Source organism: Mustela nivalis (assembly GCF_964662115.1).
Source record: "Mustela nivalis genome assembly, chromosome: 9".
Lineage (NCBI taxonomy): Eukaryota > Metazoa > Chordata > Mammalia > Carnivora > Mustelidae > Mustela > Mustela nivalis.
In genome coordinates this window covers 60,075,706-60,089,383 of record NC_139028.1, presented here as the reverse complement: position 1 = coordinate 60,089,383, position 13,678 = coordinate 60,075,706, and the positions used below count along the sequence as shown (strand labels likewise).

General features: G+C 37.9%; 1 protein-coding gene across 4 annotated transcripts in view; it reads right to left on the bottom strand.

Annotated features, from left to right (window-relative positions):
* Positions 1 to 13,678, bottom strand: part of PAK1 (p21 (RAC1) activated kinase 1) — a 154,941-nt gene that overhangs the window by 66,726 nt on the left and 74,537 nt on the right. For 2 of the 4 annotated variants that reach the window (XM_082749563.1, XM_082749562.1), the window contains exon 2: positions 8,983 to 9,193. In XM_082749563.1, the coding sequence (XP_082605689.1) occupies positions 8,983 to 9,172 (190 nt within the window). In that variant the 5' untranslated portion in view covers positions 9,173 to 9,193. The remainder of the gene's footprint in view (positions 1 to 8,982; positions 9,194 to 13,678) is intronic. The other 2 variants (XM_082749564.1, XM_082749565.1) reach the window with 1 other exon arrangement.

Genomic DNA, 13,678 nt, shown 5'->3' with positions numbered 1-13,678 from the left:
ATCCATATCAAATAATTGTATATTTTATAGACAGGTCATCAATTTAATACTTTTATTTTAAGGATTAAACCCTTTTTTTAAATATATATATATTTTTATTCTTTGTGGGGTTTTTTGGTTTTTGTTTTGTTTTTTATAAACATATAATGTATTTTTATCCCCAGGGGTACAGGTCTGTGAATCATCAGGTTTACACACTTCACAGCACTCACCAAAGCACATACCCTCTCCAATGTCCATAACCCCACCCCCCTCCCTCAACCCCCCCTCCCCCCAGCAACCCTCAGTTTGTTTTGTGAGATTAAGAGTCACTGATGGGGGGGCGCCTGGGTGGCTCAGTGGGTTAAGCCGCTGCCTTCGGCTCAGGTCATGATCTCAGGGTCCTGGGATCGAGTCCCGCATCGGGCTCTCTGCTCAGCGGGGAGCCTGCTTCCTCCTCTCTATCTCTGCCTGCCTCTCTGCCTACTTGTAATCCCTCTCTGTTAAATAAACAAATAAAATCTTTAAAAAAAAAAAAAAAAAGAGTCACTGATGGTTTGTCTCCCTCCCAATTCCATCTTGTTTCATTTATTCTTCTCCTACCCCCTTAACCCCCCATGTTGCATCTCTACTTCCTCATATCAGGGAAATCATATGATAGTTGTCTTTCTCTGACTGACTTATTTCGCTAGGATTAAACCCTTTTTAAGAAGGTATAATATGTTCACATTCATTTTAGGTTCAGGGAAGGTTATAGTGGTTAGTTCTCTACTGGGTTTTAGTTGTCAATAGCCAATAAATTTTAAAACTTGTAATTACAAGTTTAAAACTTGTAATTTTTTAAACTTCTGTTGAAACATTTAACTTTCAGGTTAAAAATTTTCTGTTATTTGGAGGCAGCTGGGTTGCTCAGTCATTAGAGCCTTGATCTCAGGTCTTGGTCTCAAGGCTGTGAGTTTAAGCCCCATGTTGGGTGTGGAATCCACTTAAAAATTTTTTCTGTGAAATGAAAAATTTGTGTTTTAAATTAAAAATTTAGAATTTAATCTCTCTCTCTCTCTCTCTCTCTCTCACACACACACACACAGAAACCTAGCTCATGAGCCACATATGATTTTATAGAGTATTTAGTCCAATTTTTTCATTTTAAAGATGAGAAAACCCAGAGAAGTTCAGAGAGTTTCTCAAGGCCACATTAACAAATATCTGAGAACACTGCAATAGGAACCAAACCCCAAAGAGAATATTTTACAATGTTACTTCCTTAGAAAATCTTGAACACATAGTTGGTTGCCAAGCCCAACTCCTAATATCATATGTCTATCAATGCTTCATTATGTAAGTGAATTAGATAACACAGGGGAAGAGAAAAAGGGAAAAGGGAGAGGATTAGAGTAAGAAAGAAGTGAAGAGTATCTAAGAGATCTGGAGTTTTAAGAGACTTACCTTTTTGGCCTCCATTTCAAATATATTATTTGTTCCAGAAATCCAGGCCCATATCCCGAGCTTAGAACCCTGCTTCTGAGAGATATTACAGAGAACTCTTGGAGACTTCTTGGGAAACCTGCTTAGTCTCAGTGCACAGAATAACTTAATCTGCTCTTCCCATTATCCCCATCTAAACCAAGAGGAAATACAAGCCCAGACGTAGGAAGAGAAAGGTAGCCTATGCCAGAATCATTCTTTAATTCTACTTTGGAAGAACCCTGTTAAGGGTTGCTATTTTGTAAATGTCATAACAACTCAACCATGACTGCAAGTTACAATAGCCACCAAAATTTCTACCAACTCTTAAAAAGGCTGCAGTTTGCATAGCATTTTTCACATCTTTAGTCTTCCGGCAATTCTAGGAGGTAAGTATTACTGTGTACCCATACTACAGATAAGAGAACTAAAGCCAAGAAAGGTAAAACAATTTAACCAAAGGTCACAAAGTCAGGGAGGGGCAATGGTGATAATTTTAAGGGCCTGAACTCCAACATGGCTTCTTTTGAATGTACTGTGCCTTCCCCATATTGCAGACTACATGAACATGCCAGTGAGTGATAGAACAGATGTTATTAAATGCAAATTAGTTTGAATGTTAAAAGAAACAACCAAATCAATTCCACTAAAGCCATCAGTCTAACGTCTCTCGGATGGAAGCCCTCAAACACTATATGGTGTCTGAGGACTTAGAAGAATGAGAGAGTACAGTCCAGAAGCAAGAGACAATTATTCAAATTCAGACTCCATGCTCTACAACTATGCAGATGTGACCCTGGGGAAGCTGTTGACCTATTAAGTATCAGTGTTGTTCAGTGGTTTCAGAGTGTCAGTCCCCCACTCAGTACTCCCTAACTAGATGACCTTGGGGAAAGTTAGTTAATCTCTATGAAACTCAGTTTGCTGTCTACTAAGTGAAATATTTATGTACCTGCAAGGGCTGGTATATTTCACAAACATCAAAGCTCTTAATATATTGTGTGGTAATTAATAGGCATTCAACAAATAGTAGCTGGTTATTGCTATTACTATTTTATGGTTATTACTATTGTGTAGTTACTATTTGTTATAATTTCTATTTTTTACTATTGTTTTTAATTTGAAGACCAACTAAGGTAAAGAAAATGTACATGTTTTATAAGCTAAAAGCTTTACAAACATGAGTTATCATTAATATAAGAAAGTTTCAGAGTAAGATTTCTGGACCCACTCACTAAGACATAGAAACTGTGGCTAAGAAGAAAGAAGAAAAAATCATTCTGATGTCATGTAACTAAAGACCACAAGAAGAAATAAAGTGGAAAAAGAAGATCAAAACCTCACCCATCCTAATTTTAACCCCATGTTGGCCTACTCCATTTGGCTTTCTGATAGCATGGGAATTCAGGCTGACACTGCCAAATCCTATGGTGCAGTACAGTTATCCGGGGTTCAGCACAAATCATTGGCCTTACTTATTTTTTTAAAAGATTTATTTTTAAGAAGCACCTCTCATTGGTTCAGCTGAGCTAATCTGAGCTCAAGGCAGTAAAATGCTCCAAACTTGGGAGAGATAAACACTGACGTAGTCCAGTTTTAAAATTAACTTTGCTAAACTCTTCCCAAGCCTGGAGAATTCCACTTTGGTTGCGAAAATTAAGCCAGAAGAAGATTCCAAACTAAATACTGCATGACTTAATAGAATAAACCAAAGGCTCCATATCCTAACCACAGGTACCAGGCTTTCCCACATAGAATTCTGCAACCCAGCACCACATACTCCTGGACTTCAGCTACAGCTTCTTTGATTTATTTACGCATTCCCCCAGGCACACACTGAAGCCCTGCTGAAGGTCAGCATTAGGTAATGCCCACAGACATTCTAACCATTGCCAGCTCAAATCTCAGCCACTACCGCAGGCCACAAAGACCCTTCTTTCTCTTTTCCCAAATCTCTTTAGAGACCTAAAACTACCCCTTTGGTAATTTTGGCTCCAAAAGTCTGGGTATGACCTAAGCATCTGTTATTCTTTAAAAGCACCATGAGTGAATCAGATATGTAATCTGAGTTGAGAACAATGAACAGAGATAGTTGGGTATGCTGTAACAAATACTGCAGGAAGACTGAGTTCCACACTCATCCCTGCCACTTTCCAGCTGTGATCTCAAGCAATTTAATTTTCTTTAAACCTCAGCCTCCTCAACTGAAAATGACTTGTGGGCATCAGATTAAACAAGAAGTGAGTTTCCCATTTTTTAAAAAAAACCTCATACTTGTAGTGTTTTACAGTTTAGAAAATGGTTTTGTATTCACTATGTGAAATGGCAAAAGCCTACTAATGGTAAGGGTGACGGGAATTACAATTATTCCTACCTCACAGATGAGAATATAAGATTAAAATAAATTGGCAAGAGGAAAAGAAATCACAGAATAAAAGTCGGAGATAGGACTCAATCTTGGTTCTCTAAGTCCAGTTCTAGACTATTTCTAGGCCAAATACTTTAGTAAGGCCATACCACTTCAAAGACTGCCAACTCTGCTTTGAATCCTGTAGGACTAAGTGAGGCACAAAGCAAAGGTCAACAAATGTTTATTGGTTGAAAGATAGTATCAACAAGCATAAAATTAAGCTGAACAAAGGCTCCTAACAAAAGGGGGGGGGGGACTTCACTTATCTCATTGTGATGCATGCATTAATTATAGCCATCTTTAAAGCAAACCGATGAAACCTCTGTGCTCAAGGCATGCACAGAAAATCTATAACTAAGGGATGAAAGAGACAACTAGATTATTTCACAAGAACTTTTTAAAACTCTTTGCTTTCTGTATCTATACTTTGAATTCACAAAGAAACTGGTTTGAGATCTTGAGCTATGAGATTTAGTTTCAGAACAGAATTGGCCTAGGATCACACAGTGAAGGGTGTCCAGGTAGAATCTCTGGGTCTACACACAGATTTATTATTAATTAAAGTACTTTACAATGGCCCAGCTTCTTTTTACCTACACATGCAACCCAATCCAACTTCATCTTTATAATCTCATTTATTTAATTTTAGGATTTCAAAACAAGAGAGATCTTCTATGTTTACTGGTTTGACTCTAGTTTTTTGGATGAAGACACTGAAGTCTACAGAGAAATAATTGACCCAAGCTGTCAGTCAATTTATGACAGAACTAAGACTACAACCCAGATATTCAGACCCCCACCTTCCATTCAGTATGTAAGATCATCCTTTTAGTTCTCAATGATGTCTAAGTGTTATACTTCCACCTGCTATTTTAGACAGGAATCATCTTTTAAATAAAAAAACAAAACACACACACACAAGTTTTACTGAGATATAATTCACTGAGATACAATTCATCCATATAGTGCACAATTTAGTGACTTTTTATATATTCACAGAGCTGGGCAACCATCCCCATAATCAATTTTAGAACATTTTCTTTTCTTTTTTTTTTAAGTTTTCTTTCTTCTCTTTTTTAATTATGTTCAGTTGGCCAGCATATAGTACATCATTAGTTTTTGATGTAGTGTTCAACAATTCATTAGTTGTCTATAACACCTAGTGCTCATCCCAATACACGTCCATGTTAATACCCATCACCCTGCTACCCTATCCTCCTAACCCCCCTTCCTTCTGTAACCCTCAGTTTGGTTTCGAGTCCAGAGTCTCTCATGATTTGTCTCCCTCTCTGATTTCTTCCCATCCAGTTTTCCCTCCCTTCCCCTGTGGTCATCACATTTTATCACCCCAAAAAGAAACTCCATACCCCCTAATCCCATCTGCCTCTTCCCATAGCCCTGGGCAATGATTCATCTGCTTTTGCCTATGGATTTGCCTAGATATTTCATATAAATGGAATCATATAATATGTGGTCCTTTGTGACTGACTTCTTTTACTAACACAATGTTTGCAAAGTTCAACCATGCTGTGGCATGGATCAGAACTTCACTTCCTTTTATTATCAAATAAAATATTTATTTGTATGGATGTGCCACATTTTACTTACCCATTCATCAGTTGATGGCTATCTGGGTAATTTCTACTTTTTGGCTATTATGAATAATGCTGCTATAAACATGTGCAAGTATTATACGGACACGTGTTTCTATTTCTAGGTCATATAGTAACTCTATGCTCAATCTTTTAAGAGACTGCCAGACTTCTCTAAGTGTTTTTAACATTTACTTTCCCACCAGCAGTGTATAAGGGTTCCAATTTCTCCAAATCCTTGTTAACATTTGTTATTATCTTTTTATTACAGCCATCCTAGTGGGTATAAAGTGATATCTTACTGTGCTTTTGATTTGCAGTTCCCTCATAGTTAATGATTTTGAGCCTCTCTCCCATGTGCTTATTGGCCATTTGTCTGTCGTCTTTGGAGAAATGTCTATTCAGATCTTTTAGCCATTTTTCAATTGAGTTGTTTTTTTATTGTTCTGTTGTATTAGCTCCTTATATATTTATGATACAAGTCCCTTATCAGATATATGATTTAAGAAAATTTTTTCCCAAGGGGAACCCTCTTACACTGTTGGTGGGAATGCAAGTTGGTGCAGCCACTTTGGAGAACAGTGTGGAGATTCCTCAAGAAATTAAAAATAGAGCTTCCCTATGACCCTGCAATTGTACTACTGGGTATTTACCCCAAAGATACAAATGTAATGAAAAGAAGGGCCATCTGTAGCCCAATGTTTATAGCAGCAATGGCCACGGTCGCCAAACTGTGGAAAGAACCAAGATGCCCTTCAACGGAGGAATGGATAAGGAAGATATGGTCCATATACACTATGGAATATTATGCCTCCATCAGAAAGGATGAATACCTAACTTTTGTAGCAACATGGACAGGACTAGAAGAGATAATGCTGAGTGAAATAAGTCAAGCAGAGATAGTCAAGTATCATATGGTTTCACTTATTTGTGGAGCCTAACAAATAACATGGAGGACATAGGGAGATGGAGAGTAGAAGGGAGTTGAGGGAAACTGGAAGGGGAGGTGAACCATGAGAGACTATGGACTCTGAAAAACAATCTGAGGGTTTTGAAGCGGAGGGGGGGTGGGAGGTTGGGGGAGCCAGGTGGTGGGTATTAAGGAGGGCATATATTGCATGGAACACCGGGTGTGGTGCAAAAACAATGAATTCTGTTATGCTGAAAAGAAATTTTAAAAAAAGAAAAAAAAGAAAATTTTCTCCCATTCTATGGATTATCTTTTTACTTTCCTGGTGGTAAAATTCGAAGTACAAATGTTTTTAATTTTGATGGTATCTACAAAGCAGGAAATCTTATCTTCCTAGTCAGCAAGAACAATTTCAACTTTTCAAGAGTCCTCTTTACTACATATAGAAACTTGGGCTAAACACCTACTTACTTAACAGAGATCAAGAATTATGGTTGATAAAGCACAGTGTTAAAAATAAGCACACACCTGGGGCACCTGGGTGGCTCAGTGGGTTAAGCCTCTGCCTTCAGCTCAGGTCATGACCCCATGGTCCTAAAATAGAGCCCCGGACTGGGCATTCTGCTCAGCAGGGGACCCCTGCTTCCCCCTCTCCCTACCTCTCTGCCTACTTGGGATCTCTCTCCCTCTCTCAAATAAATATGTGGAATATATCAAATAAATATGTGGAATCTTTAAAAAAAAAAAAAAAAAGCATACACACCTAAACTGAGGGATAAACAAAGTTGCTATATATATGGAAGAAAATTCTAGGGCATGGTAACACCACCTAGATCATAGCCCTGTATCTAGGAAGTTGGCAGCTCCTATATAAATGAATTAGCCAAAAAATGAAAACTAAGCAATTTACCCATCTCTCTTCTAACTAGACCCCGAAAGAGCTCACTATGAAGGTGGAATAGGGGATAGGGTAAGTACACACAAAGATACAAGCCCAAAATAGTAAAAATTCTCAATAGTTCTCATTTCAGTTATTCAACAATTATTTCCTATCTATAATATCACTGCCTATTAGACATCTCTATGTCAAGGCATCTCAAATGCAAAGTGTCTAAAATTACCTTTTCACCTCAAATGCAATGTGTTTAAAGGCTTTCCTGTTTTCTCCAACTACCAATCCTCCTGACTTGTTCCTCTTCCTGTGTTCCTTATTTGGTTAATGATACTATCATCTACCATCTTACAGTGATCTATAACTATGCAGTTATATTTTTCTACAACATAGGGTACTTTCTGCAATTTGCCATTGTGCTTCTTATATTTGGCCCACTATTTCAGAATCCCAATTCTGATTTTATCATATAGTCTACTAGCTATGTCTACCAGCTTCAGTAAAGGAGTAAAGAGAACACATCCTTATATGAAGTGCCTTCTGTGTGGAAGGTACTTAATTAGGAAATTTGCATATAATCTTCACACAACAACCCTGTGAATATTATTCCAATTTTAGAGATAGGAAAATCCCAATCTTTCCTATAGATAGGAAACTAAAGCCAAAGGAGCTAACTGACATATCTAAGGTCTGAGAGCTGGTAAGTGAGTAATCCAGGATTTGAATCAGGTCCACCTAAATCAGAAGCTCATGATAACTATAAACAGAAAGCCAATTTCGTCAACACGCAAGAAAAAGCCCTGCAAGCATGATGGAGAAATTTACCTTACATCAAGAGCCACTTAAATAAACAATTTGGGGAGTCAAACAAAAATCACTTATCAATGTGGACACCCAAACCTCTATTTCACTATCTTGTCCAGACAATTTCAGTGACTTCATCAGATACACTGTTAAAAGACTAATTATTCAGGGCATCTGGGTGGCTCAATCAATTAAGTGTCTGCCTTTGGCTCAGGTCATGATCTCCGGATCTTGGGACTGAGACCCGCATCCAGCTCCCTGCTAAATGGGAGTCTGTTTCTCCCTCTCCTTCTGCCCCTCTCCCCAGCTCATGCTCTCTCTCTCTCTCTCTCAAATAAATGAATAAAATCTTTAAAATCCTGTTTATTCTTCTAGAAGTTTTATCAATAAAAAGAAAATGAGCCCACCTAGTATGACCTCTTCTTAGTACCTCATGCTGAGTCCTGCTTCTTTTTCCCAGCAACTACTTGCCTTTCTTACTGATACTTAATCTCCAAATCTAGATGTGAGAGGAGGACATATGAATAAAGAAGAGGCAATCAAGAATCCAGAAAGGAGACATTCCAAAAATGACACTAGCTTGGAAAAAAACATTTCCAAATGAAGACACTCCAGTATTTCTTATATTTTGTGAGTTCATAAAAGTTTTATAACTTATAAAGTAAATAGATGGCTTCAGATTATACAAAGTCTGGCAAGAGCACAATTATTTTCTTAGAATTTTGCTAGAAATAGTTGATAAAGTATAAAAATAAGTTTATTTCCTCTCTGACTTCAGTCACCTTGGGAAAGAAAGACAAGGGAAGGATTTAAGGGCAAAAAAGGTATTAAAGAAAAATTAAGTCAAGGAAAGGACAGCTCTTTAAGCTACCAAAAGAAAAAAAAATTGTCTTAAGCATACAAATGGTTAGAAAGAAATGAAATACTGTACTTTTATCTCCAGGTAAGATGGATCGGTAAAATCGGTCCTTCTTTTTCTTCTCCTCTGGGTTTGGAGGCAGAGGTTTGGAACCATGGTTTAGGGTTCCCGCATCTTTGCTTCCAGCTCCAATCATAGTGCTGGTGTTTCTCATCGGAGGGGCTGGGGGTTTGTCTTGAATGTCTAGGCCGTTATTTGACATTGTCACCACCACCAGCAGCTACTGAAATCAGAAAGAACAACATAATTCTTTTATTATTTTCATGCAAAAGGAAATACATATTGAAAAATTTCAAAGAATCCAAACGATATAACCCATCCTCGAGGGCCCAGCTCAAACCTTTCCACCACACATTGTAACTACTACCGTCTTACTCACTCAACAACACTCAAATATGTAATACCTACTCTGTGCCAAGCACTGCTGAACATTCACAAGATTCTTCTTTTTCTCTACCTAAGACATTGGAGAGCACAGAAAACCAGCTTGATGTAGTTTGAAAGGCAGAATTTGGCCCAGCTAAATTAATTAGTAATCCCAGTGCCACTAGCACTAGCACTAGTACACTAGCCTTAAAGAAATTCCTTAACCACCTGGGTTCCATTTATTCATTCATTAAATAAAACTAACATCATTCTACACAGTGACCCTTTGCCAACCTCTAATTTTGTAACTTTAGGAAAATCATGTTCCCTCTCTAGAATGCACTGTATCACTATATCAAGAGTCCCTAAAGCTGCTGGTTTTGTTAATAGTTTTACTGGAACACAACCGTTCATTTACATATTTTCTATGCCATTTTTCACATTCCAATGGCAGAGCTGAGTAGTTGCAACAGAGACTATATGCTTTACAAGAAAAGTTTGCTGACCCTTGGCCTATATCATCTCTCCAGTATTTTCTTCCTCTAAAATTTAACCTTGATCTAAATATATGATAGTCAATGCAGTAACCATCCTGTCATATACGGTGTTGCATTTACTGGCAATCTCCAATACTTCTGGCAAAGGGAAGGAATAAAATCTTTAAAAAAGGGAAAAAACTGATATCACATGGTAACAAGAGTTTTAATGAAGACGGATGTTATTACTTTAAATCAGTAAGTGTCCTTGACGATGGGCAGACATATACATTACAGAATTAATAAAGTCTCTCATTATCCTTCCAGGTTACAGTGGAAACTATATCTTTGGCCATGACTACTTAGAATATAAGCTCCGTCAAGTAAACACAATGGTGCTTTAGAGGCTAAAGTTTCTGATTAATAAATAAATAAATAAATAAACCAATGTAATAATCACCAAGAGCTTTTTAGAAATAAGATGTTCTGTTCTGATTCCCCTAAATTTTTATTTAGTGTAACTAGGTTATGGACAAAATTCTGTAATGTTAAAAATTACTGATCCCAGTGCCAGCCAGATTCGAATACCACTGCTTTAGATGTCCATTATTTAAGTGCTATGAACAAAATTTATTAACCTTTTTTACATTTTTTAATAAATGTAGGACTAAATGATCCCCTGCATCTATTTCTCCCTTGAATTCTTTCTCTACATGCCATAAGCAATCTAAAACACAGCACTTCTCTATTTTTTTTTACATTTTTTATTATGTTCAGCTAGTCAACATATTAGTTTTTGATGTAGTGTTCAATGATTCATTAGTTGTGTATAATATCCAGTGCTCATCCTAACACGTGCCCTCCTTAATACCCATCACCCAGCTACCCCATCCCCATAAACCCCTCCCTTCTGTAACCCTCAGTTTCCCAGAGTCCAGAGTCTCTCATGGTTTGTCTCCCTCTCTGATTTCTTCCCATTCAGTCTTCCCTCCCTTTCCCTATGATCCTCTGCACTACTCTTCATGTTCCACCTATGAGCAAAACCATACGATAATTGTCTTTCTCTGCTTAACTTGTTTCACTTAGCATCATCCCCTCCATTTCCATCCATGTTGATGCAAATGGCAAGTATTCATCCTTTCTGATGGAATATACGAAATAAAAAACATATCTTCTTTATCTATTCATCTGCTGAAGGACATTTCGGCTCCTTCCACAGTTTAACTACTGTGGATGTTGCTGCCATGAACACCGGGATGCATGTGCCCCTTCTTTTCACTACATTAGCACTCCTCTACTTTAAAATCCATCACTGACATCCCAGAACAAAAACTAAAGTTCCTTACTAACTAAGCCACCGTTCCTTACTAACTAAGCCACCATACCTGGACACAGCCTACACTCAAACTATACCTTGGAAATCTCTGTTCTCTTGTTTTGCCAAATCTCTTACCCTTCTTCCGATCCCCCAGTGCTTCTTGTCAAAGATTTCTCCCTCCTCTGACTAATAAAAATCTTACTTATCTTTCAGGCCAGATTCAAACTTCACCCTTTCTGTAACTCATCCTAACCTACCTCTACCAAACCAACCTCTACCTCTATCTGCTCTTTACTTCTCTTTTTGATCAAAAGAAATTAAGTAAGCAAGAAGAATTATTAATCTATATTAACTCTCTGGGTGGTGTGCTTTTATCCATTTCTTATGGCTTCACTTTGCAGGTCTGCCTTTGCTTTTTCTCCCAGCCCCAACTCAAGTCCCTCAGCTCCCACAAAGGGGATTTCCATGGACTGAGTTCTCAAGTGCACCTTCCTACCCTGCACTGCAGGTTCCAAAATTATACTCCCTACAGCCACCTGACAGATTAAGCAGGCCCTTCCTTGCCTCTTAGGTCCTTCAGCCCAAAGCTACACTGAATATAGCTCCCCTTCAAGGCTACAGCCCAAGATTATACCAAGAGAGGTTCACCACCCTTTCCGATATAGGCTTTTCTTCATTTCTCAGATCTTCAACCATGCCTGGAGAATACTCAGGGGGTAGACCTCCACTTTCAAAATGATTCCAAATTATTGAAACCTAGAATCTGTTATTGGAATACAATGCTTGAATCCTCTGTACCATATTCTACCCAAGGTCATCTGGCCTATGCTTGAAAACTTCCATTTTTAGGAAATCTATGATCTCAAAAGTCAGCCTATTCTATCTTTGGTCACTTCATTTAGAAAGTTCTCACTTACATTAATTTCTATGTATTTCACACTGCACAGCAATTATTTGTTTATACATTTGCCTCGCCCCCCACACCCTCTTCTCTGCCAGCTTTAGACTATGAACTCCTCAAGAACAAAGTTCACTCTTACTTATTTCTCAATCCCCAACACCAGGTCTGGCACAGAATAATCAATAAAAATTTGTTGAACAAATGAATAAAGAACAAGTAAACAAATAAATGAATAAGCAAACAAACACTACTTCTATTAGTCCTAAATCCTATCTCACGTCTATTCAGAAAAGTCTATTGCTTCTTCCCCAGACTGAACTTTAGGTACTTGAAATCATCTTTCAAAATCCCCCAAGTCTTCTTGTTCTCTCAATGTTAAACACTGAGTTTTCTCAATGTTTCTCAAATCAAGTTTTCTCAATGTTAAACATTGTCTGTATCTTCAACTATACACCGTACAATTTTGTACCTACCCGATCCTTCCCTCTGAACTTACTTGGACTTGATGTTTCTATACTAATTTCCAGTTTCCCTGCAGCCCTCCAAACAGTCCCTTCCTGTGGTTTCTCCACAAGTCTTTACTATCTTTGTACTTCATAGATCCCCTCACTGGTCATTTTGCAATCTACATTCAGCAAAATAATTGGCACATTTTTATAACTATGCCATTTTAAACTTTGTTTGTAGGAAAACAAGTCCAAAGGATCAATCCTGAGAAGAGAAAGGAAAAAATATACTCAATTCTTAAATAAGGAGACCAAACACATCTTAAATCTTCTCACAGTCTGTGCCGGTCAAATATTTGGGACAATGACAAGCCAATGCCTTCTGACGGGCTGCAGTATAAAGCGAGGCTCAAAGCCAACGTTTAGAATGATAGTTCAGATGGCACCCCTCTATCCATCCTAGACAACAAACTGCTATAATAGAGGGAAAGACACGCTGATCACATTTTACCAATGCTCCAGAGGCTCAGGGAGCCTAATAATTTTGCGCAACTAATTATACTAAAGTATTAATTATGAATCAACTGAATGGCTCTGTAATAAACGCAGGATCGTTGTGAGGTTTCAGAAAGGCCATCCGTAAGGCGATATAATAAAAAGATGACTGGATCTAAAATCAAGAGATCTGGATTTAGGTCCCGGCTCTGCTATTTACTAGTTATGACTCTAATAAAAGTCCCCCAACCTATGAGCTACAATTTGGTGTTTCCCACTCTACGGTCACTAGACAGATACTGGTCAAGAGGCAACCAAGGAATGGAAGTGATTTATGTCTCCTTTTCTAGAGAAAGAATAAAAGAAGGGAAAGAAAACGTTTTTCAAGTAGCCATTATGTGTAAGGTACTTTACATACTGAATGAAACAAGACACGAACTGTGGGAAGGACTGTGTACAGCAGCAGCTACTCCTTTCCACTCTATGACATCCGGATGCCACAGCCACTAATATAAAAAGGGCCAAGATAAAGAATTTAAGATATACATAACATCAAAGCCAGAAGCAACTTTTAAAGGTCGCCTAATCTGACCCTCTCATATAACAGGTAGGAATACTGAGGTATTCATTCTGTAAACATAGAATGAAATTGCTTAAACACAGCAGTTTAAAGGTGGGATTAGAACCCATGTCTTCAGACTCTCTG